Raw genomic sequence first — 24,056 nt, forward strand, 5'->3', positions numbered from 1 at the left:
CTTGGGACATCAGGATTTGATCATGCAATTCCACTTCTCGGACAGCTTCACTAGCTTCCGATTTGAGAAAGAATACACTTTAAAATCTCAATCTTCAGAGTTTTTCATGAGACCACTCCTGATGAACTGGTCAATTGCTGTATTTATTCACTTTCTTCAGTAAACGAGAATGGAGATCATCTCAGAAGTTTGATTTAATGTTCCCTTCTTTTTAAGCTGTATGTTTTAAGAAACTTTTAGGAGTCTTTTTCTTATGAAGTTGCAGCTATTTGGAATGCTCTTCCAATTTAGATTAGAATTAGTGTGGAAAAGAATTGAGGAGAACCTCATTTCTTACACACACACCCTACATACACAGCCATCTCAGTCTTATGTACACACTCTCTTCACCTCCCTACACTCCTTCTCACCCCCCCCTCCCCCAACTACACTCACATACATAGGATCCATAAAATGTATCTTTCCAATATGCCACATAGAAAAGCCTCCATAGACTGTGCATAATTCAGAATGCAGCAGTCAGACTGATCTTCAATTTGAGGAAGTTTGACCACATTACTGATTCTTATCGTCAACTGCAATAGCTTACGGTTGAGGCGCAGGTAAAATTTAAGAATAATAGGTATTATTATTGGTAAATTTTGATCTACTAAATGACAAGACCCCTGACGCAGGCTGATCGACCAAAACATGTACGTTGTGGGTCATTTTGGGAAATAAAAATTTTATACGCACCATTGGTCATTTTCACCTGTTTCTTTGTGGTTTGACACTCCTGTGAAGGTGCTTCTCTTGTTGTTTTGGAATACCCTTAAGCAATGGCTATGCTTCCCTCCAGGTGCTGTGAATAGACCACCATCCCCAGCTGACCCAGGCAGCAGAAACCCCAAGCAGGGTTTAAACCATCAGTACCTGAGGTACTGAGCATGCCTTTGATTTGTGATCAATGAGGTTTTTTTTAACACAACAGCCCACAATTAACAGCAGACAAGAACCACAAAGCCCATTGAGTGTGTCCATTTTGATATTTGACCTTCCCTAACTTTCTCAAACTTTTTTGCAATATGAACGGATCTGAGAAGGGTAGTACTACTGTTTTTAAAAGAGTGCTTTTTGGATCCACTCGGTAAAAGAAACTATTTTATTTTATGCCATTGATGATAAAATTCAGTATATCTGTCACAATAAATCAATTCAGGATTGTCATAGCAGGAATGGAGAGATGTTAGTTACTGAAGTTGTTCAGCCTCTTAGCTATTCTTTCTAAGACATTTAACAATGAACTGTCTAAACCCTCTGCAAATGTGTGTGTGTGCGCACACTCAAATGCTGAATTTGAACCGCATGCCTATATACATTTCTTACTGTATTCCCCCCTGCCTCAAAGTAAGCAGGCAGATTACACTACTGTATTATTATTTTTTTTCTGTCATTGGAGGTGCCTATGGGTGTTTTGTACTAGTACAGACAGCTCTGTCTATTACTCTGAAAACATACGGCAACATCTGTCAAGGCAGTGAAGATGTAGTCTCTTGAAAATTTTTCCCAGAAACCAATCTCTTAAAAGTATTTGTGCTCTTCCAAATGATGTTTTTTGTCTTGTGCAATTTTTCATGAACGAGTTAAGCATGTGTTCCTTCTTACCCAAGCAACCCCCTCCCAAACGACATTTAAATGTCTGCCATGGCTCTATAGTCACAGTGCAAAACCAAGAGTATGAATCTTTCTCCAAGAACCCCTGATACTCAGGCTGTGTTCTCTCTGCTCCATACTTTATCTTCATCTCGTGGTTTCTTTCTCATAAAGTGCAACGCCCTCCCTGACAGCAGCCACCACATGAAGATGCAGGGTAGATGTGGCAGCAAAATGTTGCACTCCCACGCAGAGTCTGGGACTTGAGAACAGGTAGACTTGCTTGATTTAGCTTTTCAGAATGCTAGCAAGTCACTGGATAGAGTCCTGTGCTGGACACCAGGCTGTACTGGGGTAAAGGAGACAATGGATGGATCGAAACCTGCAAGAAGCAGGAAGAGAGTTAGCAACCATAAAGCAGTCATAAAAGAAACAATAAAAGTTTGTAAGCCCTTCAAATGGAAAACTGCAATTTTTCTGTATGTTTTTTTTCTGTCATTTTGAAGTGATATTAAATATTGACAGAGTCTGAAAGCTTCTGCTACATGGTTACTTCTATCTTTGCAAGCCTCAGTCAGGTCAGATCTGGTGTGCTGTTTCTCATTGCAGATATCATGAATACAGCATGGACAGTTGAAGAGGGGACTCAGAGGGGGCAGTTCCGTAACTTGGAATTTAAGCACCCAGATGCCATGCGTTGAGCGCTAATTATATAGCAGAATCTGCACTGGATCCCTGTAGAGGCCCGTGTACTGTTTAAATTGGGCTGTTTTAGTTACAAAGTTCTTTATGGTTCAGCCCCTATTTACCTGGTTAACAGTTTCTCCATAGCTATGAATAAACAAAGCAGAAAGACTCATGCTCTATTCAATTTCCCTCCTGTAAAGGGCTGCAAAAGTAAGAAATTTCTTAATCATTCTTTAGCAACTCAGGCAGCCCCTCATGAAAAAGAATTTTGTTCATTGTTACTTACAGCTGACTCCTATGCACAATTCAGAAAACAGCTGAAAACTTATCTTTTCTCTAAATACTTGTTCACTTAACTTACTTCGCCCACACATTATGTTCATTATTGATAAACTTTTGTAAACCGCGTAGAACTTTTTGGTAGCGTGGTCAATAAGTGCAATGTAATGTAATCCAGGTGCCAAGATTAAATTATAGAAATGTTAGCATAAATTGGCAACACTGCACCTACATTTAGACATGCCCTCTTAAGCCATGTCAATAGCCTGAGGAATTAAGGGTACCAAAATGCAACACTTCAGCATATAAGAACATAAGAATAGCCATACTGGGGCAGACCAATCCGCTATAATAAAAACCTTAGCGCACATGCGCACTTCAAACTCTGTGCGTCCGTGCTCCGTGCCTCCATGCCACGCATGCACATTACATAAAGAAAGGTGAGGTGGTGGGACTGGGATTCGATACCAACAACGTCCAACCACTTCTGCTAGCTATGACACTCCGCCTTTCTTTGGCACTTCATTGGTAGCGCTCTGCTCACCGAAGGCGCCGGTGAGCCTCTGATTGGGCTGCAGAAGAGTCGCTTTCGAGATCTCACAAAGAAGGGCGGAGTGGGGAAGAAGGCCGGTGGAGCTGGTGGTGGGATTGGACTTCGGGTCGGCCTGCGCTGGCAAAATCTTGGGGTTCAGTTCGATAAACTCCAGAGGAGCTATGTGGTAGCCCCCATGCCCAGCCCCACCTACACCCTGATCCCCCACCCATGCCCCACCTCTACCATGCCTGAACCCTGGCTCTCACTGTTCAGAAGTTACCAGATGCCAGCCCTCATCACTAACAACAGTGAGCACGTGACCTCAGTTCTTTCTCCCAGGGCGACGGCGTCGGTGAAGCACTGGGGCAGAGTCCCAGAGAGAGTGCGGAGGTTTCAGCTTAGCTTCGGGAGACTACCTGCAGCTATTTGGATTTTCTTAAAGTGCAGGCACTATTAGAGTTGCTAACTGTACAAAATGAAAAAATAAATTATGTCTAGGAATTGCCCATGAGACAGGAGGTGCTGGATTCGGGGGGGAGGAAGTGGGAGAAGCGAGAGATGTTGGAGTCAAGTGAGGAAAGGAGAGAGAGAGACTCAGGGATGGTGTAAGGGAGGGAGGGAGAGATGTCAGATTTGGGAGATGGATGAGAAGGATAGAGGGGCTACAAGGGGGACAGGGAGAGATGGTAGGGGATAGGGAGAGATAGACTTCAGGGAGGATGGAGGGGGCAGGAGAGAGAGAGATGGCCTTGGGGAAGGATGGAGTGGACAGGAAAGGGAAAGATGGCAAAAGGGGTGAAACAGGGTCAGAGAGAGATGGTAGAGGGTATTAAAGGGGGAAAGGGAGAGATGGAAATGGTAGGACCACTGCTGCTTTGGGACACTGAGGGAGGAGTGGTTGGTACGTCAGGACTGCTGCTGTAGTGTTGGGTAAGTAATGGGGGACCAGGAGGCCAGACCCACATGGAGGGAAAGGCTCTGTTTTGTGATAAATGCAGTGGAGGATCTATGAGGGCCAAAAGGGTACAGAGAACTAAGGAAATGGTGAAAGGTGAGGTGGTTGGACTGGGATCAGTGGGAGGCAGGGTCCGGGCATGGTAGAGGCCAGTCAGTGTATGGGTGTGGTCAGTCAGTGTATAGGTGGGGCTATTCTAGCACCCGTTACTGTAACAAATATAATGGGCTAAAACACTAGAGGTCTATAAAAGCCCAGCATCCTCTTTCCAACAGTGGCCAACCCACAAGTACCTGCCAAGATCCCATAGAGTAAAACTGATTTTATGCCACTTATCCTAGGAATAAGCAATGTACAGTATATTCCCAAGTCCATGTTAATAATAACTTATGGACTTTTCTTTCAGGAAATTATCCAAACCTTTTTTTCCCTTAATCCTGCTAAGCTAACTGCTTTCACCACTTTCTCTGGCAACAAATTCCAGCGTTTAATTACGTACACTTCTTTTTGTCCTAATATTGGAAAAAGTACCGTATTTTCACGCATATAACGCGCGCGTTATACGCGTTTTTACCTACCGCGCATACCCCTCGTGCGTTATATGCGTGAGCGCGGTATACAAAAGTTTTAAAACATAGTTCCCACCCCCGCCCGACGCCCGATTCACCCCCCCAGCAGGACCGCTCGCACCCCCATCCCGAACGACCGCTCGCACGCGCTCCCACCCGCACCCGCATCCACGATCGGAGCAAGAGGGAGCCCAAGCCCTCTTGCCCGGCCGACTCCCCGACGTCCGATACATCCCCCCCCCCGGCAGGACCACTCGCACCCCCACCCCGAAGGACCGCCGACTTCCCGACAATATCGGGCCAGAAGGGAGCCCAAACCCTCCTGGCCACGGCGACCCCCTAACCCCACCCCGCACTACATTACGGGCAGGAGGGATCCCAGGCCCTCCTGCCCTCGACGCAAACCCCCTCCCTCCAACGATCGCCCCCCCCAGAACCTCTGACCGCCCCCCCCAGCCGACCCGCGACCCCCCTGGCGACCCCCACGACCCCCCACCCCCCTTCCCCGTACCTTTGGTAGTTGGGCCAGAAGGGAGCCCAAACCCTCCTGGCCACGGCGACCCCCTAACCCCACCCCGCACTACATTACGGGCAGGAGGGATCCCAGGCCCTCCTGCCCTCGACGCAAACCCCCCTCCCCCCCAACGACCGCCCCCCCCCAAGAACCTCCGACCGCCCCCCAGCCGACCCGCGATCCCCCTGGCGACCCCCACGACCCCCCCACCCCCCTTCCCCGTACCTTTGGTAGTTGGCCGGACAGACGGGAGCCAAACACGCCTGTCCGGCAGGCAGCCAACGAAGGAATGAGGCCGGATTGGCCCATCCATCCTAAAGCTCCGCCTACTGGTGGGACCTAAGGCGCGTGGGCCAATCAGAATAGGCCCTGGAGCCTTAGGTCCCACCTGGGGGCGCGGCCTGAGGCACATGGGCCCAACCCGACCATGTGCCTCAGGCCGCGCCCCCAGGTGGGACCTAAGGCTCCAGGGCCTATTCTGATTGGCCCACGCGCCTTAGGCCCCACCAGTAGGCGGAGCTTTAGGATGGATGGGCCAATCCGGCCTCATTCTTTCGTTGGCTGCCTGCCGGACAGGCGGGTTTGGCTCCCGTCTGTCCGGCCAACTACCAAAGGTACGGGGAAGGGGGGTGGGGGGGTCGTGGGGGTCGCCAGGGGGGTCGCGGTTCGGCTGGGGGGGCGGTCGGAGGTTCTTGGGGGGGGCGGTCGTTGGGGGGAAGGGGGGTTTGCGTCGAGGGCAGGAGGGCCTGGGATCCCTCCTGCCCGTAATGTAGTGCGGGGTGGGGGTAGGGGGTCGCCGTGGCCAGGAGGGTTTGGGCTCCCTTCTGGCCCAACTACCAAAGGTACGGAGAAGGGGGGTGGGGGGGTCGTGGGGGTCGTCAGGGGGATCGCGGGTCGGCTGGGGGGCGGTCGGAGGTTCTTGGGGGGGGGGCGGTCGTTGGGGGGAGGGGGGTTTGCGTCGAGGGCAGGAGGGCCTGGGATCCCTCCTGCCCGTAATGTAGTGCGGGGTGGGGTTAGGGGGTCGCCGTGGCCAGGAGGATTTGGGCTCCCTCCTGGCCCGATATTGTTGGGGAGTCGGCGGTCCTTCGGGGGGAGGGATGTATCGGACGTCGGGGGGGGGCATCAGGCTTTCAGGATGGGGACAGACCTTCAAGGGGGGACAGTGCACGGAAGTCAGGGGGGGTGAACGGAGAGTCGGGACAGCGCACGGAAAGTCAGGGCAGTGCACGGAAGTCAGGGGGGGGTGAACGGAGAGTCGGGACAGCGCACGGAAAGTCAGGGCAGTGCACGGAAGTCAGGGGGGGTGAACGAGAGTCGGGACAGCGCACGGAGAGGCGGGGCAGTGCACGGAAGTCAGGGGGGGTGAACGGAGAGTCGGGACAGCGCACGGAGAGGCGGGGCAGTGCACGGAAGTCAGGGGGGGTGAACGGAGAGTCGGGCAGCATGCGCGGTATAATCGTGAGCGCGTTATACCAAAGTTTTTGTTCTTATCATCGTGATTTCTGCGCGCTATACACGTGTGCGCGTTTTATACGGGTGCGTGTTATTTGCGTGAAAATACGGTAAACAAGTGATTCACATCTACGCATTCCAATCCATTCATTATTTTATAGACCTCTATCCTGAGCTGTCTCTACTCCAGGCTATAGAACCCCAGCCGCTTTAGCCTTTCCTCATAAGGAAGCCGTCCCATCTCCTTTATCATTTTCATCGCCCTTATCTGTATCTTTTCTAATTCCACTATATCCTTTTTAAGATACACTAGTGCAGTGTATCTCAAACTTTGTGCCATGCTGCCTGAGATTCCAGGTGTGCCGTGAGACACCAGGGAGGAGGAGAGGTGCCAGCTGACTGCCTACAGGACATGCCTCTCGCATCCCCTACTGGTGGAGGGCCTTCGCGCATGCACGTCATCGCATCAACGTCCGCACACTTCCGGATGCCCTCGAGCCACAGCCACGTTTAGCGTGCTGTGGCTTCACAAAGTGTGCGAGATACTACAGTAGTGTGTAAGTTACATATGTAAATATTGGTCACACCCAAGCCTCACCCAAGATGTTTTTCTGTGAATGCCCCCTTTACATTTACACGCTAATCCCCAGATTCTACATATGGAACTCAAAATTGAGTAATGAGCCAATTACCACCAACCAAAACAAAAGAGGCAGAAAACTGTGGAATCCAATTATCTTGATGAGACGTTTATTAAAATATAATAAAATCAGTGAAATCAGAACAATCTCCACTACATTGAGTGACTAACATGTGATGGGATGCGGACCCAACACAGCCTTTTTCAGGAGTCCAGGTCAGTGTTCACTCGATGGTATCAGAAGGTGGGTGCGAATATGGATAAAATCCTTGCTCTTGCAGAAGTGTTTTTTTTCAAGTTTTTCTCATCACGAGCAAGGATTTTATCCATATTCGCACCCACCTTCTCATACCATCGAGTGAACACTGACCTGGACCTCTGAGTTTCAAGTTTCAAGTCTATTTAAAATTTCTTATTCCACCCAATCAACCTTCTAGGCGGTGTACAAATTCGTAAAAACAGAAGACAAACTTTAACTAAAATACAAGTTTGAGCTGACATTATGTCACCAAACTATAACTATTAATAACTTTTAAAAACAAAGACAAACAAGAATAAAAGGTAAAAGGCAAGAACTACAATAGTCAAAGTAAAAGAGAACAATTAAGGAAAAAATAATAGGAGGGGCTACTATAAATAACGATAAGCTAAATAGTATTTGTGCTCGATTGCCCTTAAAAGGACAGTTAGGTCACAAAGGCATCAAGGAAGAGAAATGTCTTTAGCTTCGTCTTAAAGTTATTAAGATTTGATTAATAAATAATTTGGAATACTATTCCAAAGAGAGGGGGCATTGTATATATAAACTTGTATATATATATTGTATATATAAACTTCAGTGATGGTATAGAGAAAAGGTTATTAGCTGTTGATCTTAGGGATCTAGAAGGAATATAAGAGGTAAGAAGATTATATATAAATTCAGGTTGATTGTTTTGTCTGGTCTTAAATGTTAACAGAAGAATTTTGTAAGTGATTCTGTATTCCACTGGCAACCAGTGGGCTTCTTGCAACAAGGGGGTAACATGGTCAGATTTCTTTGCATTGAATATAATCTTTACAGTGGTGTTCTGTATTATCTGGAGTCTTCGCATTTCTTTTTTGGTTATGCCTTTATAAAGGGCATTACAATAGTCAATGCACGAAATCACGAGAGAATGAATCAAAATGTTCAAAGATGCGGCATCTAATAGTTTGGATAATGATCTGATCATACGTAGTCGATAAAAACAGCGTTGGACCACTGTACTGATATGGAGATGATAATTCAATTTATTAGTAAAAGTGACTCCAAGTAATTTAAGTGAAGGTACGGTTTTAATAGACTGAGACTTGAGTTTAAGAGGGGTCTGCAAAGAAAGTCCTTCCTTGTTGGGATAAATCATTACTTTGGATTTTTCAATGTTCAACGAGAGCATATGTAAGTCCAACCAGGAGTTAATCTTTTCCAATTTTTGATTTATGAACTTCATTTCTGATTGATTATTTGGATCTATCGGGTGAATTAGTTGGAAGGTTTTAATCAGCCAAAACACGAACCGTGTTGAGTCCGCATCCCACCACATGTCAGTCACTCATTGAAGTGGAGATTGTTCTGATTTCACTGATTTTATTATATTTTTAATAAACATCTTGTTAAGATCATTGGATTCCACAGTCTTCTGCCTCTTTTGCATTGCTTTATTGACCAGGTCAGTGCTTCAGAGAGGGATCCAGGAAGATGCTCTCAGCTCTCCACTAGCAGAAGTGGAATGGTGTGTGTGTGTGGGGGGGGGGGGGAGTTCAGCTGATGCTGTGGCTAGACCAGTATCTTTGGGTGTCAGGGCCTTGTCCTTCTGCCACTTCTCTACTTTAGCCTCTGTCCAGATGCCTCATCTTCAGTCAATGAAGGGGTAGCAACCTCCATCAGTTCCTCAATCCCTACAATCACAGGTCACTGCCACTCTTTGACAGCACAGTTTGCTGACTTCTTCATCACAGCACTGTTTCCTTCTCCCACTATGAGGCTTGGGAAATCCACAGTACCATTTGCTGCACCTTTCTCTTCTTCTGCCAACAACCCATTAGTTCCCTACCATTTTAGAACTGAATTTCTCAACCTGGTTTTTAGAGCCTGCAGGATTAGGTCCTCAATATTTAGTGAACTCAATCCACCGAGTTGTAAATACGATCTATCTCTAAATTATTCAATACTGATTCTTTAAAGATACTCATTCATTCTTTCATAATATCCAAATTAGATTATTGCAATGCACTATTTAAAGGTATTGCACAAAAGGAGATTAAACGTCTGCAGATCATACAAAATACAGCTATCAGACTTATCACAAAAGCAAAAAAGTTTGATCATATTACTCCTCTCCTTAAGGAGGCTCATTGGCTCCCTGTGGCCCACAGAATAATCTATAAGCTTTGTTTACTTACATTTAAATCCCTCCTATTTAAATCTCCGGCTTTCATTTATAAATTACTTATTCCTTATTCTTCCAACAGAACTTTAAGATCAGAGAAACAGCGCTTATTAACAATTCCCTCATTAAAAATAATCAATACACGTCGACAATATATCTTTTCAGTTACAGCGCCCCAAACTTGGAATTCTCTCCCCATCCACTTACGTGAAGAATCTAATTTGGACAAATTCAAAAGTAATCTTAAAACTTTTTTATTTAACGACGCTTTTATTATTTAACTTTATTCGGCATATTCTTCTATATTTTTACAAGTTTCGGAATCAAATCATTTTTTATTGTCAGAATATTTTTTCAATCTTCTCTCCTTTTATCCCACCCACATGTGTTTTCCTTAATTTGTTTCCCACTCTGCTCAAACATATTGTAATTTCTCCCCCTACTTATCCTAATGTTTCCAATTTGTCTCGTAGCTAGTTTATGTTTTGTCGTGTTTTTTTTTTTTAATTAATATATTGTAACTTTTATATATTGTAATTTTAAACATTTGTTAATCGCTTTGAAATTGATAAAGCGATCAATCAAATACATATTAAACTTGGAAACTTGGAAACTTCTGTGGAAGAGATTAAGCTCTCTAACACCCAAAATGTACAATATTGAAACAAGTCCATTTTGTCTCCCCACCCCACTCCCAACCTCCAATGATCCAATGATGGAATTCACTTTTGGTAGATCTTAAGTTAGAAACTGATTATATGACATAGGTTTTATAGGTTATCAATTTATCCAGGTTTTTTAATGTATTTTTATTTTATGTACCTTTTAGATAACCATACTTAGAAACATAGAAACCTGATGGCAGATAAAGGCCAAATGGCCCATCCAGTCTGCCCATCTGCAGTAACCATCTTCTCTTCTTCTCTCTAAGAGATCTTACATGCCTATCCCAGGCTTTCTTGAATTCAGACACAGTCTCTGTCTCCACCACCTCTTCCGGGAGACTGGTCCACACATCTACCACCCTTTCTGTAAAAAAGTATTTCCTTACATTACTCCTGAGCCTATCACCTTTTAACTTCATCCTATGTCCTTTCATTCCAGAGCTTCCTTTCAAATGAAAGAGACTCGACTCATGTGCATTTAGGCCACATAGGTATTTAAACGTCTCTATTATATCTCCCCTCTCCCGCCTTTCTTCCAAAGTATACAGATTGAGATCTTTAAGTCTGTCTCCATAAGTCTTATGTTTGTATTACTAATTGTGTTGTACTTTGCCTTGAACTAAACTTTATCACATAAGGTGGAATCAAAATGTCATTTTATATTAGATTAGATGGTCAGTTTTCCCAAAGGAGAGAAGTAATTAGAACAGTGCCCTAGGGATCTGAAATAGCATTTACAATAATGCATGAAGCAATGCTCAGTGTTAAGGCTAGGCATAGAAGACGCAAAGCGAAATTGAACACCTTTTCAGATGGTCCTATAGAGCATAAAATACTTAGGGATTTGGATATTTCAACAGTACAAAGCAATTGTATGAGCTGAATTATGTGTCTATTTTGAGGAAGGTGACAGAGTTGTATAGATTGGATTTAGAAAATGAGGAGGAAGTGGGAGGGGAGGCATTGTAAAGTTTTCAGAAATAGTTTGGTGAGAAAACTAAAAGGAAACTTTAAGACAATCCAAGAACATAAGACCTTTGAAATTAAAAAGATGAAATATTTTGACACCTACCAGACAGGACTTAAAGATCTGGGCTTTCTTTCCCACTACAAAGACATTTAAAACTGCTTTGTTATCTCTCTGTCTCCTGTTCACCCAACCACCCCTTCCTTTTCCTGTGAAACTATCACTAAAATGCTTTCATGTTTTCCTTCTATATATTGATATTTATCAACATTTTCTTATTTCTGATCTGAAGAAGAATGGTTACCTTTGAAAGCTCATCATAAAATGCATTGAGTTAGTCCAATAAAAAAGGTATTACCTTATTTCCTTTGTTTTGTTTTATTTCTATATATTACCTCAGAAATAGTACAAAAGGAAAGATTTGTCTCATCTCAACAGATTGAAGACAAACTGGGCTGAAGTTTCTGTCCTTCATTATTTACAGTTACAGTACCTTGCTAATAATAGAGAGAACTGTATAGTCCAAAGGGAAGCTAGGAATTTTTGGAATCCCGAGGGTGAATCAATGAGTCAAAAATTTTCCTCCTAGAAATATATGAAGGTAAGCAGCAACTGCAGGTTGAAGTCTGGAATGTATGGCTAGAAGAATCATTTGATTGGGAGTCATGGATAGAAGTGCATACATCTGATATTCTTTTGCCATGATGCAGACTAGACGGGACAAAAATAATCAAAGCCTTTCCCTTAAATGCTGGGATGTGGAGAAACAGGAACATTTTGGAGTCAACAATCAGTCCGTGGCACTCTGTTTTTGCCCAGAAATTCAGTACTGAACCATGTCTGGGCTTCGGCACTGAATTTCCCAGGATTGTGGAGCCAACTAAAGCATAGCTTTAGGGAACCACATAAAGACAGGACCACATAAAAGTCAGTCCTATTTCTGTGGTTAACTTGGCCAGTTAAGTTCTGAATATTGACACTTTAAGTACCAACTCTGCTCCTGGAATGTCCCCAAAATAGCTGGTTTTGAGCTAGGCGCTAACTAAACATTTTCAGCAGCATTATTCAGTTAATTGCAGCTGAAAATGACTGATAACTCAAATAAGTCATTTTAACTAGCCTGGAGCCATATCTGCTAGTTAATTTACTTTGAATATTTACCCGTTTATTCTATAGTGGAAACATAGGGTAGTCAGGTCTTTGTCTGCCGTCATTTACTAAGTTACTATGTTCTCTTGGTTTTGAGAGGAGCGAGGAGCTTCAGGGACTTATCCCAGTCTAGTTCTTCAGATACTAGAAGGAATGGATTGGCGAGTGAGAGAGATGATGATATATGAGAGTATTATAAGTTCTTTGAAGGACATGGGATATTACAAATTTGGAGGAAATGGCTGCTTTTCCTGAATTTATTTTTACAGAAAGATAGAATTAACATTCATGAGGTTGAGTCCTGATTTTTGGCTAGGTAGAAAGGATATGAAAGCTCACAATCTATTATGATTATTTTTGGTGTGGTTACTTTCCTTCAGTTTGATGGCTGCCTTTGTTGACATATACAGACCCTTATGAGAAATGCATTATGTCATGGCAGTGCTTCCCAAGCCCATCTTAATAGCTCTGGAAATCTCATAGCCTCAGCTTTACCTTTCCTTTTGTACCTTGCCCCAAGTCAATAATAATGATACAGCAGATCCCAAATCCTATCAAGCCCATCTAACCTCAGTTACAGTGTCCCATTAGCCTGCACTGACCAGTGATGTCGTTGTTCAAGTTTAATTTTTGGGGGGGTAGCCATAGTTGTGACTCCATTGAAGATTTAATGATACCGTTTGGTGTTGAGGTTGTGTAAGGTATGAGGTTTTTGGGGTTTTTTTTCTTACATCTTATCTCACTTTATTGGATGAATTGTATTGATTTCTGACCTTGTCATTATTTCAACAACACTGTGTGGTATAAGTTGTAAAGGACTAACTTCCCAAGTTCCACATTGGTACATATACATTTACATCAGCCATTTTGCAAAAGTACACGTTTGTGCCACCAATGTGATAAAGAGACAGAAATCTTTCTCTAATGAAAATCTGAACCATGGGAGATTAAGCAAGCTACCTCTCTTATCGTAATCCTTCCTGTAAAGGGCCAGACTCTATGTGTACCTCTGAAATACCAGTACCTGCAAAAAGCTGATGTAATCTCGATATGTGAAGTATCCTACACGTATGTGTATTCCCTTTGCAAAATAAAAAATGCATGTATATATTTTGGTCCTGCCCAAGCCCTGCCATATCATATCAAGACCACGCCCTCTTATAATCTACAATCTGAATATCAGTTGGTTAATGTTTTTCTGTGGGAAATGAAACAAAAAATTATCTGCACATATTCTCTTCTCCATCCCAAGCCTATGAGGTGAAATATGTGTCCACTCCAAACTTTGCAAAGTTGAGGGACTACCGTAAATGCAGCATTGGCTCATATACTTTGGGATTGCCCAAAGGTGCAAGTGTTTTAGAGGAAGGTGCAGGGCTTCTTGGAGAGGGTGTTGGGAGTATAATTAGAAATAATCCCAAAGGCAATTTTAAGCAATGGTCCTGTGGGTCCTGGAGTGAGAGTGGTAGTTGTGTCTCAGGAGGACACAGCTGCTGTCAGTTCATAAAATGGGTCAGTTTTGGGTGGAGGAGCCAGTCATTTCTGGATGTGGGGGTTGATTATAACCCAGATTCTATCCACAAGGGCTAGGAGTACTCATAATATTCTACATTTTGGGTAGAGGACAGGATGAGGTCACTTCTGTCCACAAGGGATAGGGTGTGGGTAAGAGGTAGAATAATTTGTTTATGGAACTTAGGGGTGTAGGATATGGCTATACATATTTACCTAAAACAAAATAAGAATGTGTGTTGGGAGTCACATGGCTTGGAAAGTTTTTAATAGATGGTTTGCATAACGTGCACCTTTTGAGATTTATATTATTGTAAACTGCTCTGATATGAACTTAAAAGGATGGAATATTAAGTATTATATATGAGCTGTGCATATGTTTGTTGTGCTCACTGTTGCGTTGTGGTCAATAAACAGTTTAAACAAAGACAATAATTGGACTGACTTGGTGTTTCCACCTCTTACTTGTAGGGAGAGTCATATGGAACATTATTTCCTATTGAGATCTGTCAACTACCCTGCACTGACCAATACTGGTGACAGGATGTTGGGCTGAATGAACTTTGGTCTAAGCAGCACAGCACTGATATTCTTAAGTTATCAGGCAAACAAAATCATAAGAAGCGTGCAGCTCACTGTGCTAGCATGGCTTGAAATAGTAGGTGACAGGATGTTGGGCTGAATGAACTTTGGTCTAAGCCAGTGTTTTTCAACCTTTTTACACCTATGGACAGGCAGAAATAAAAGAATTATTCTGTGGACCGGCATCGGTCCGTGGACCGGCGGTTGAAGAACACTGGGCTAAGTCTTGGGCCAGACCCCGCCCATCTCTACCCAATCTACACCCCAGACTCCGCCCCCGTAATAGTACTAATTGCACCTTGCACATCCAGTGCCTCATCTGGAAGCCTTCCCTCTGACGTTGCAACGTCAGAGAGAAGGCTTCCGGTTCAGGCGCAGGATGCCCGTAGGAGCCACTGCCCGTGACTTTGTGCACTGAATCAGTGAGGAAGAGGGAGCTGGCTCGAAGATAACGCCACATCGATCGCACCGTGGACCGGCGGTTGAAGAACACTGTTTTGGGTCTGATGAAAGTGCTGATCCTGTGGACTGGCAGGAAATTTCTGTGGACCGGCAATGGTCCATGGACCGGTGGTTGAAGAACACTGATCTAAGCAGCACAGCACTGATTCTTAAGTTATCAGGCAAACAAAATCACTGTGCTAGCATGACTTGAAATAGCAGAAGGGTGGATGAACTATTTGTCCAGATGGTTACATTGGGGGCTATGAGTAAGTAGGGTGATGGTCAGCAATGATCCATTGACCCCAGATAAAAGTTCAAAGAGCAGCAAGATCCCAGAGTCCCCCAAACCAACCACCCCTGGTTCAGCCTAGGAAGAACCAGCATTCATCCAGTGAGCAGAAGCTGGCTTTCTTTTTTTTCCCCCAGTAAAGGACCAGGACAGAACTTAAAGTCATGTTAAATAAATAAATAAAGCCAATCAACCATCTTTGTTCTCTCTCACATAGCAGGCCTAAGGGCTAAAGTCGCTTACTAACTATCAAAGGCTATCACATTAGTGAAAGCTACCTTTCCATGCTGGGTCTGAGTCCATCATTTCTCCAGCCTGACCAGCTGAGTTGGCCAGAAGAATGGCCTAAATCATGAGGGCAGCTCAAAGCTCCTCAGATTAAGCTGGTTACAAATCACTTTTTGCTCAATTACTGTACAGTTGAAAATGAATCAGAACCTTAGGATGCTGACATTACTTGATAACATCTATCCTAACCCGTGGTGATATCAGCACCTCAAGGAATTATCTGAAACTCTGTGCTCCCATTCAGTCCCTTTCTACATTGGAGGGCTGCCCTAACATAATGGAAACAAGAACCCTTTGACAGATACACACCGGGTTGGATCACTTTGAATTGAGAAAGGGCCTGGAAGGTGAACCACATTCTGTTTTCTCTCAAAAACACCATAGCTAAGAGTCACCTGCAGCAAGAGAAACGTGAGGAAGAACATCAGTTAAATGAAAAAAAACAAACCAAACAAACAAACTTTATTAGCATGACAAATTGCATGGGCTCTGTGCCAGTAAGTGCATCATGTCTGAGAAAGACTGTCCACACAATAACAGAGAAAGTTCTGGCTTTGCTTTGGTTTTATTTCTGTAGGGTTTATTCCTCTCTTTTCTCATTCTTTCTATAGTTTCTTATTTACTGTTGAATGCCTCTTTTGTTCTCATGCGTCATCTCGATCCTCTGACCCTTCCCATCCTATCCTTTCCCGTCCCTTTCTCAATATCTCCTTCTCACCTGGTATGGCAGCTGAGATTTGGGAATCATGTGCAGGTTCTCCAGGTGAGAATGGAAGAGGGGGCTTCTCAGGAGTCGAACTCCCAACTTCTGCTCAATGATGTACCCAATTGTGCAGTCATCTGGTAGGTGGATGAGGTCAGAGGTGCTGAGGAATTTGCCACCACTAGAAGAGGAGGCAATACTTAGGCTTAGAGGGACAAGTAAAAGGCAATATGGGAGATCAATATTCTCACTTGATCACCTACAGCCCTGGCGTAGTAAGGGGGCCAGGGGGGGTGCCATCTCAGGGCCGGCACCTCTCCTCCTCTCCACATCCCCGCTTCTTCCCACCCCTCCCAATACCTGAAGCTCTTTGCTTCTCCTGCTGCTTGCGTGGCCTCAGCTCTCCCTCTGATGTCATTTCTGGGTTGCGGGACCAGGAAGTAACATCAGAGAAAGAGCCGAGGATGGCGTGGGCAGAAAGTTGGAGATGCTGCTTGTGCTGGAGAAGTTAAAGAGTTACAGGGAAAGGGAAGGGTGCCTCCCACCCTTGCTACACCACAGGTCTTCTTTTTGTAGTTGGCTGAAATGATTTCTGAGCTCTCAATTACCCTCACTTCGTACTTCCATTAAACAATTCTTCTTCTCCCTTCTTTTCCATACTCTATCCTTTCTTTTTGCCTTCTCTTTTCCTCCCTCCTCCATGCTCTATTTCTTAATCTCTTAGGGCCAGATGCATAGAAGTTTTCCGTGGCAGTAAGATTCATTAAAGCAGTTTTACTATCATAGAAAGTTCCCCTTCTGATCCTCAATAAGGTTATCTGTGACTGCAACTGATGGTTGCAGCAGCCACCGAGAACCCTATGCAAATGCATTACAAGGAGCTCATTAGTATTCTAATGAGCTATCCTTGCGATGCACTAAATGGAATGCCCCCCCCCTTTAACGACGAGACAAATCGGTGCTTTAATTTTGGTAGCTGTTGTCCATGTGCTGTGCACACACACAACACATGTACAACAGCTGAACCCATATAAAATAAAACAACAATCAAAAAAAACTCCTTTGCACCTGAGCTGGAACTTTTTTGTTTTTTTCTTTTAATGGGTTCAGCTGTTGTGTGTGTGTTGTATGCTCAAACAGCACACGCACGACAGCTGGGGATAAAAAATAAAAGATCCTCCTTTCATGCTGAGCTTCCCCCATGGCCTAACCTGGTGATCTAGTGGGCTGGGCCGCATCAGACACCCCCCCTAGCTAAAAGATCTCCATGGCCAGGACCCCCACCCAAAAATACACCAGGCTGGCTCCAAGATGCCCCCTAGCTGAGACGCCTCCACACATCTGACAATCAGAAGGAGGGATGCCCACTCCCTTCTGTCACTGGACACCCCCCTTCTCAACAACCTACCCTACCTTTCAGATGAAAATTGGCAGGAGGGATGTTCACTCCCTCCTGCCAGCAGGCCCGTATCTTCGAATTGGGGCCTTCCCCTTCCCAGTGTATCCTGGGATGCATTGGGAGGGGCTTTAGGCCCTGATTGGCTCAGGCATCAAAGGCCCCTCCCTGCTTTTTTGACAGTTTGGGCAGGCAGGAGGAGGAGCTGTGCAAGCAAATGCTCTTCTCAATAAGCATCAAGCACAGTTCCTCCCCTTTCTACTGGAGCTGCTCTGCACGATTAGCATACATATAATTTGCATACTATTGTGCTGAGCGTCACTCGGTAAAAACAAATTACTTCCTCCACAATATTTTTTACCGTGGAGCATTTTTTCATCCTGCCCTATGTCTGTTCATCTCCCCCCAGGTGGCTGTCCATCTATATTCCCTCTTTTTTTCTTGTCATCACCTGTTGTCACACCTCTGCTCTAAGTAGGGCAGCCACGCTGAAGTGCGGTTTGAAACAGCGCGGGAGGTTCCGGATCAGGCCGGCTGTGCACCCCCTTGGAGCGTGCACCCGGGGTGGACCTCCCCCCCTTGGTACGCCACTGTGCTCACCTAGCCCATGGAGTCATCTTCACAGCAAGCTTCCGGCTGAGACAAAACCCAGCACCACCAGTGGCAAACCAAAAAAATACAGATTTCTGTGGAAGAAAAGCAAAGGAAGAGACTATTATGAAAGCAGTAAAAAAAAACAACAACCCAGAAACAAAGAAACTTTATTTACACAATAATTTTTAAATGTGCTGAATGCAAGATGCACCCCACAAGTTCCTTTCTTTACCCTCACTCCTATGTTCCAGCATATAATTTTGTTGACCCAACTTCCCCTCCCCCCAAAAAAAATATCTAGCACTGCCCTTAGAATATAGGTTTACCTCACTGCTTTCAAACTCTAAAATCACACCGAGAATGGAACTCTATGGTCCAATAACTTTTTTTCAATCTTTACCAATCTCAACCCCTACCCCCTTCCATGCTCTTTATCAAGAGAGATAGCCATCATTTATCCCTATCTATCCATGAGTTAAGTCTCTTTCATTTGAAAGGAAACTCTGCAATGAGAGGGCATAGGATGACGTGATAGGCTCCAGAGTAATCTAAGGAAATACTTTTTTACAGAAAGGGGTGGTAGATGCATGGAACAGATTCCCAGAAGAGGTGGTAGAGACAGAGACTATGTCTGAATTCAAAAGGACCTGGGATAGACACGTGGGATCTCTCGGAGAGAGAACGAGATAATGGTTACTGTGGATGGGCTGACTAGATTGGCCATTTGGCCTTTATCTGCCATCATGTTTCTATGTATCCTGGGGTCACCACTGCCAGCACAGTTCTGACCACGGTTCCAAAGGGTACATGAGGAACAAGCTCCCCTCACACCGAGGGTGCTTAGCATCCCACTCATGGAACTGTGAGGATACAAAGCATAGGGAGAATAATGATGGAGTAGTCACCTATTTAAAGCAGCAGACTGAAAACCTGGAAAACCAGGGTTCAAGTCTCACTGACATTCCTTGTGACTTTGTGAAGTTACTTAACCCTTCATTGCCTCAGATACATAATTAGATTGTGAGCCCACCAGGGACAGGGAAATACCTACCATACCTGAATGTAACTTACTTTGAGCTACTAATGATAAAGTATCAGCTAAATATAACAATTTAAAAAAGTTAAAATAATTTGTAGCTAATCAAAGAGATGCTCTGTGGATTTAAATCTCAGTGGACTGTGCAGGGGAGCAACAGGTTACCGTTTGATTATTTGGAAGTGGCTCATCAGCCTCAATGGGTCTGTTCAGGCTGGGTTTCCCGATGTAAATTTCTCTGTTTGAAGAGTATGTAGACAGCACCTTCAGCAGTACCCTTGGGTTCAGGTAGTTATCATCATCCAGGTGACAGAACCAGCTGTGCAGAGATCAAAGGAGAAAAAGAGTGTCGTGAAGAGGGAGGGGCAGCAGAGTGGATTCAAAGGATGAGACCAAGATTTAAAAAAACAAAACACGAAGCCATTACATGAAGCAAGAGACGCATTGCTGCTTTGTGCCTGTGTTCTGGCTGTACTGCCTGTTTCAATAAACATATTATTAAAAAAAAAGAAGAAAGGCATAAAAAGGAGATAATGGCGGAGAAATAAAAGGAAGAAAAAAATTAGGGGAAAAGATACAAAGAGGATTAAAACAAAGAGTATACAGATCAGCTTGGGACCATCCCTGTATAATATAATTTTGCAACTCAGCAGGAAGTGTCTTCATCTCTAGTTTCAATCGTAAAGAGAGAAATGAGATGAAGTCAAAACATGCTGGGAATTTAGAAAGAGGTATCTGCTGGATAAATCCTAGAGAAAGAACATTTCCAAAATTCTATGACACCAAAATCTGCAAAATCGCAGCATTAATGAATGATGCGGAAAGAATGAAGGGCAGATGATCCTTGACCCAGATCAAAGCCCCCTCCCTCCAGCTGTCCAGCAGGACCCAAAATAAGGGCTTGGCCACTAAACCCACACTCACACTTATTACCAAATGGTAATGTTCAGGGCCATGTCAAGATTTATATAAATCAAAACTGTCCCTATAGTTTTCAAACGCTGCCTGGATGTCTGTGTGGCTGCCCTCTGACTCTCACACCCCCCATCACTCCCTCTGTGATGATAAAAAGAAGAGCACACCATGAACTCTGCAGCACGTGATATCCCCATGCAACTTGGATGACCAGGCAGAGCCCACACTCATTACAGAAAAAAACATTTATTTCTATGGAAGTAAATGAAAGCTTTTGTCACAGGCAGGGTATCTCAGGCACGGTTTAACACATTCATAGAAACATGATGACCGATAAAGGCCAAATGGCCCATCTAGTCAGCCCAACCGCAGTAACCATTAGATCCCATGTGCCTATCCCAGGCCCTTTTGAATTCAGATACAGTCTCTGTCTCCACCACCTCTTCTGGGAGACTGTTCCATGCATCTACCACCTCTTTCTGTAAAAAAGTATTTCCTTAGATTACTCCGTAGCCCATCACCTCTTAACTTCATCTTATGCCCTCTCATTGCAGTTTCCTTTCAAATGAAAGAGACTCTACTCATGAAGGTTTTTTCCCCATATCCAAACTTCCCAACACAGTAGTCTATGCAAATATGCTGCTTTGTTCACCTATACAGTACTTTATTGTGATCTTATCAACCAGAAAACACAAATTCCACATAGGCAGACCAGTTAACTCAGCAGTACTCCTGCTCTGGATTTTAGTGCTCTCCCCATACAGCTTCCTTGATATTTTCACAGCCTGCCTTCCTTTAAGCAACCTTACCCAGAGGCATAGGAGCCAACTTTTTCAAATTACTGGGGGTGTTAAACACAATGAAGTTATCCCATTCCTGGACACTGTGAAGAAGTTTCCCCAATATTGGGGATGCTCAAGCACCCACAGAGCTTGCTCCTATGCCCAGAGGTGTCCTTTTACTAATTCATGCAGCCTTCTGGTCATTACACATGGGCTTTATCTTGTAAAACTTGTCAGATGGTTCCCACTTCTCCACCTGGTTCAGTGCCTCTCTGCCACTTAGCACTATTTGAGTTCTGTACACTGGCCTCTGCCTTCCAGGGCTAAAGAAGAGAGAAGGGGAATGTTCTCACCATCTACTTCTCTTGGCTCTGGAACCCTCCCACTGACCATTTCCCAGAGCTGAGGCAAAGGATTTACATACCACTCACTATTCCTTTAAAGGGAACCACAGCTTTCCATAGCTTCTTGTAACCCCAAATACTTATCTTCTTCAGACATTGGAGTTCTAGGGCAACACCATGTCCATAGATTCAAATGGAGAGCAAGTCCCCAATTCTCTTGGAAGTGGCGGTCTTTCTCCCCTGCTCCTCAAAAGAATGTCCTTCTCCTCTTTTCTTATAGCTTCTGAGTCCGCCCCTTCTTTTTCCCTCAGGAGCTTACTCCAACTACTAGTGGCATAATGAGGATGGGAGGCGCCCAGAGTAGTGGTGGCCCCCACTCCGAGCCCTAGAAGCTCCTCAGTTGGGACCTCCCTTACCCTTGTCCCCTGAATCACAAAATCCTTGATTTAGAACCCCTGAGCCAAAGACATCCAAGCCAAAGAACCCTTTATCCTTATACTCCTATGAGGATCTTGTTCCTGGTGACCCACTACCCCAGGGAAGGGCTTCTCAAAAGGGCTGACCTGAGCCACTAGGGGTCACGCCATCTATCCTTATTATTACAGCTAGGATGCACTGAGTTCATTAAAACATCTACAAATCAGATTTAATGTACATTAACTTACAGCAGTGGATCGCAACCCAGTCCTCAAGACACATCAAGTCAGTCATGCATACTTTAAGATAGATTTGAATACATTGACTGCAGTATATGCAAATTTATCTCATGCGTACCCACTGAGAATGTCTTGAAAACTAGACTGGCTTGGTGTGTCCCAAGGCCTGGGTTGAGAACCTCTGATTTAGAAGTTACCATGAATAAAGTTGATTTGGGCACACTAAAAAAAATTCTATTACCAATTTGAACTATTTTATGAACACAAATGTTTTGCAACGAACAAAAAAATCAGGAACAAAGGCCAAACAACCCAAAGAGAAACCAAAATTAGTTTTCTCTATGCGCATCTCTGCTGGCTAATGCCTCTCCTGTTGTTAATGTCAGCAGAAGAGAGACTCTTAAGTGTCAAATTCTGTTCTTCCTCTGTGCGATGAAATGTGTGTGAAAGAAATCTGATTTTAACCAGACAAATATGCAGATTAGAGAACCCCTCTGCTTGCGCCTTTGCATTTGAGCTCCAGGTGCTGGAAGGCCTCTGATGTGCAGCGACAGCAGGCCCTGTGACGTTGCTTCATTTCTTATTCTCCTGAAGACCATTAGAGAGAAAATCCCCTCGGACTGCCACAGGGCAGACTGCTCTCAGGCAGTGTGTAAGCAAACAGCTGCTCCGAGCAGGAAGCTGATCTCCGCTCTTTACAGAACAATGATATCTTTAAAAAAAGAAAGAAAGAAAACCTGTCATCTAAGTGAAAGAGAATGTATCCCTCAACGCTCTCCAAGGCTTGGAGCATCTGTGTAATACAACAGCTTACCTTCCAGACCAGAGCTGAACTTTGACACTGCCAGAATACACGGTTACCTTTTCTGAGATTTATGGATCAATTAACCAAACAGTCTTTTTTCCTTTCTCAGTCTGGAAGTTTCCTCCTGCTTTTTTGGTTCTCAGCTCAACTGGAACCAAGCAGGGCTGTAGCAAGCTATGTGCGGGTAGTGTGGCCACATAGGTTGCAAGGGAGGCAGGGCTCCAAAAGTGTTCCTGTCCATTGCTTTCCCTACTTGGTTGAAATACAGTGGATGGGATAGGAGCTATAAGGGGGTGTGTCGCATGGGGCGTGTTTCCAGCTTGGGACAATCCTGGAACCAAGGTCGGGATCTGATTCCATAAGCCTTCATTCATAACCAGGGTATTTTTCCCCTATTTTGTATTTTCCCTATCTCATTTTTAGCCTAACTCAGAGCTCAATGCAATAGTGTGCTCAGGGGGAAAATGATCAATGTGGGCTACTGTTAAGACAGGGTATTTAACTACATGTTTCAAGTTTATTTAAGTTTGATACATGTCCATAAGGCAGCTTTGAGTGGTTTACATTGCTGCACATTTCAAAGAGAAAAGAGAAATAGATATTTTATATAGGGTTACCAGACATCTGGGGAAACCCAGGCATGTCCTCTTTTTAGAGGACTGTACAGGTGCCTGGATGGACTTTCTAAAACCCAGCAGTTTGTCCAGGTTTTGGAAAGCTCCGGCTGCGTCTGGAGGGCCTCTGAGCATACACGGATAATGTCACACTGTCACAACAGAGGCCCTGGGATGTAGCCCGGAGGTCAACAATGAAGAGACAAAACTTTCTGAGGGTGGGGCCAGCATGGAACAGGACGGGGCTGGGAGCAGAACAGGGTGCGCCCATGCATCCAGGATTTTACAACGCAAAATATGGTAATCCTATCTTATAAGGAAAGAAGGAGGACAAAGAGATTTACAGAACTTGAGCCATGAGCCCACCAGCTGGCCATCCTATGGGCAGTACCGGTATATTATTGGCTATAAGTATTTGGAGTACTGCGTCCAATATTGGTCACCGTACCTTAAGAAGGATATGGCGTTAGTCGAGAGGGTTCAGAGGAGAGCGACACGTCTGATAAAAGGTATGGAAAACCTGTCATACACTGAAAGATTGGAGAAGCTGGGTCTCTTTTCCCTGGAGAAGAGGAGACTTAGAGGGCATATGATAGAGACTTATAAGATCATGAAGGGCATAGAGAGAGTAGAGAGGGACA

The 24,056-nt window shown here is 44.4% G+C and overlaps 1 protein-coding gene across 1 annotated transcript in view; it reads right to left on the bottom strand.

Moving 5' to 3' along the window:
* Positions 1 to 1,118: 1,118 nt before the first annotated feature.
* The window catches only part of MFNG (MFNG O-fucosylpeptide 3-beta-N-acetylglucosaminyltransferase), a 104,596-nt gene continuing 81,658 nt past the window's right edge, over positions 1,119 to 24,056 (bottom strand). Inside the window, exons 4-8 of the mRNA XM_033929901.1 lie at positions 19,465 to 19,618; positions 18,270 to 18,355; positions 16,289 to 16,454; positions 15,880 to 15,965; positions 1,119 to 2,014 (exon numbers count right to left, since the gene is read on the bottom strand). Coding sequence (XP_033785792.1) covers positions 1,945 to 2,014; positions 15,880 to 15,965; positions 16,289 to 16,454; positions 18,270 to 18,355; positions 19,465 to 19,618 — 562 coding nt within the window. The 3' untranslated portion in view covers positions 1,119 to 1,944. The remainder of the gene's footprint in view (positions 2,015 to 15,879; positions 15,966 to 16,288; positions 16,455 to 18,269; positions 18,356 to 19,464; positions 19,619 to 24,056) is intronic.

Source organism: Geotrypetes seraphini, chromosome 2, assembly GCF_902459505.1.
Source record: "Geotrypetes seraphini chromosome 2, aGeoSer1.1, whole genome shotgun sequence".
Classification (NCBI taxonomy): domain Eukaryota; kingdom Metazoa; phylum Chordata; class Amphibia; order Gymnophiona; family Dermophiidae; genus Geotrypetes; species Geotrypetes seraphini.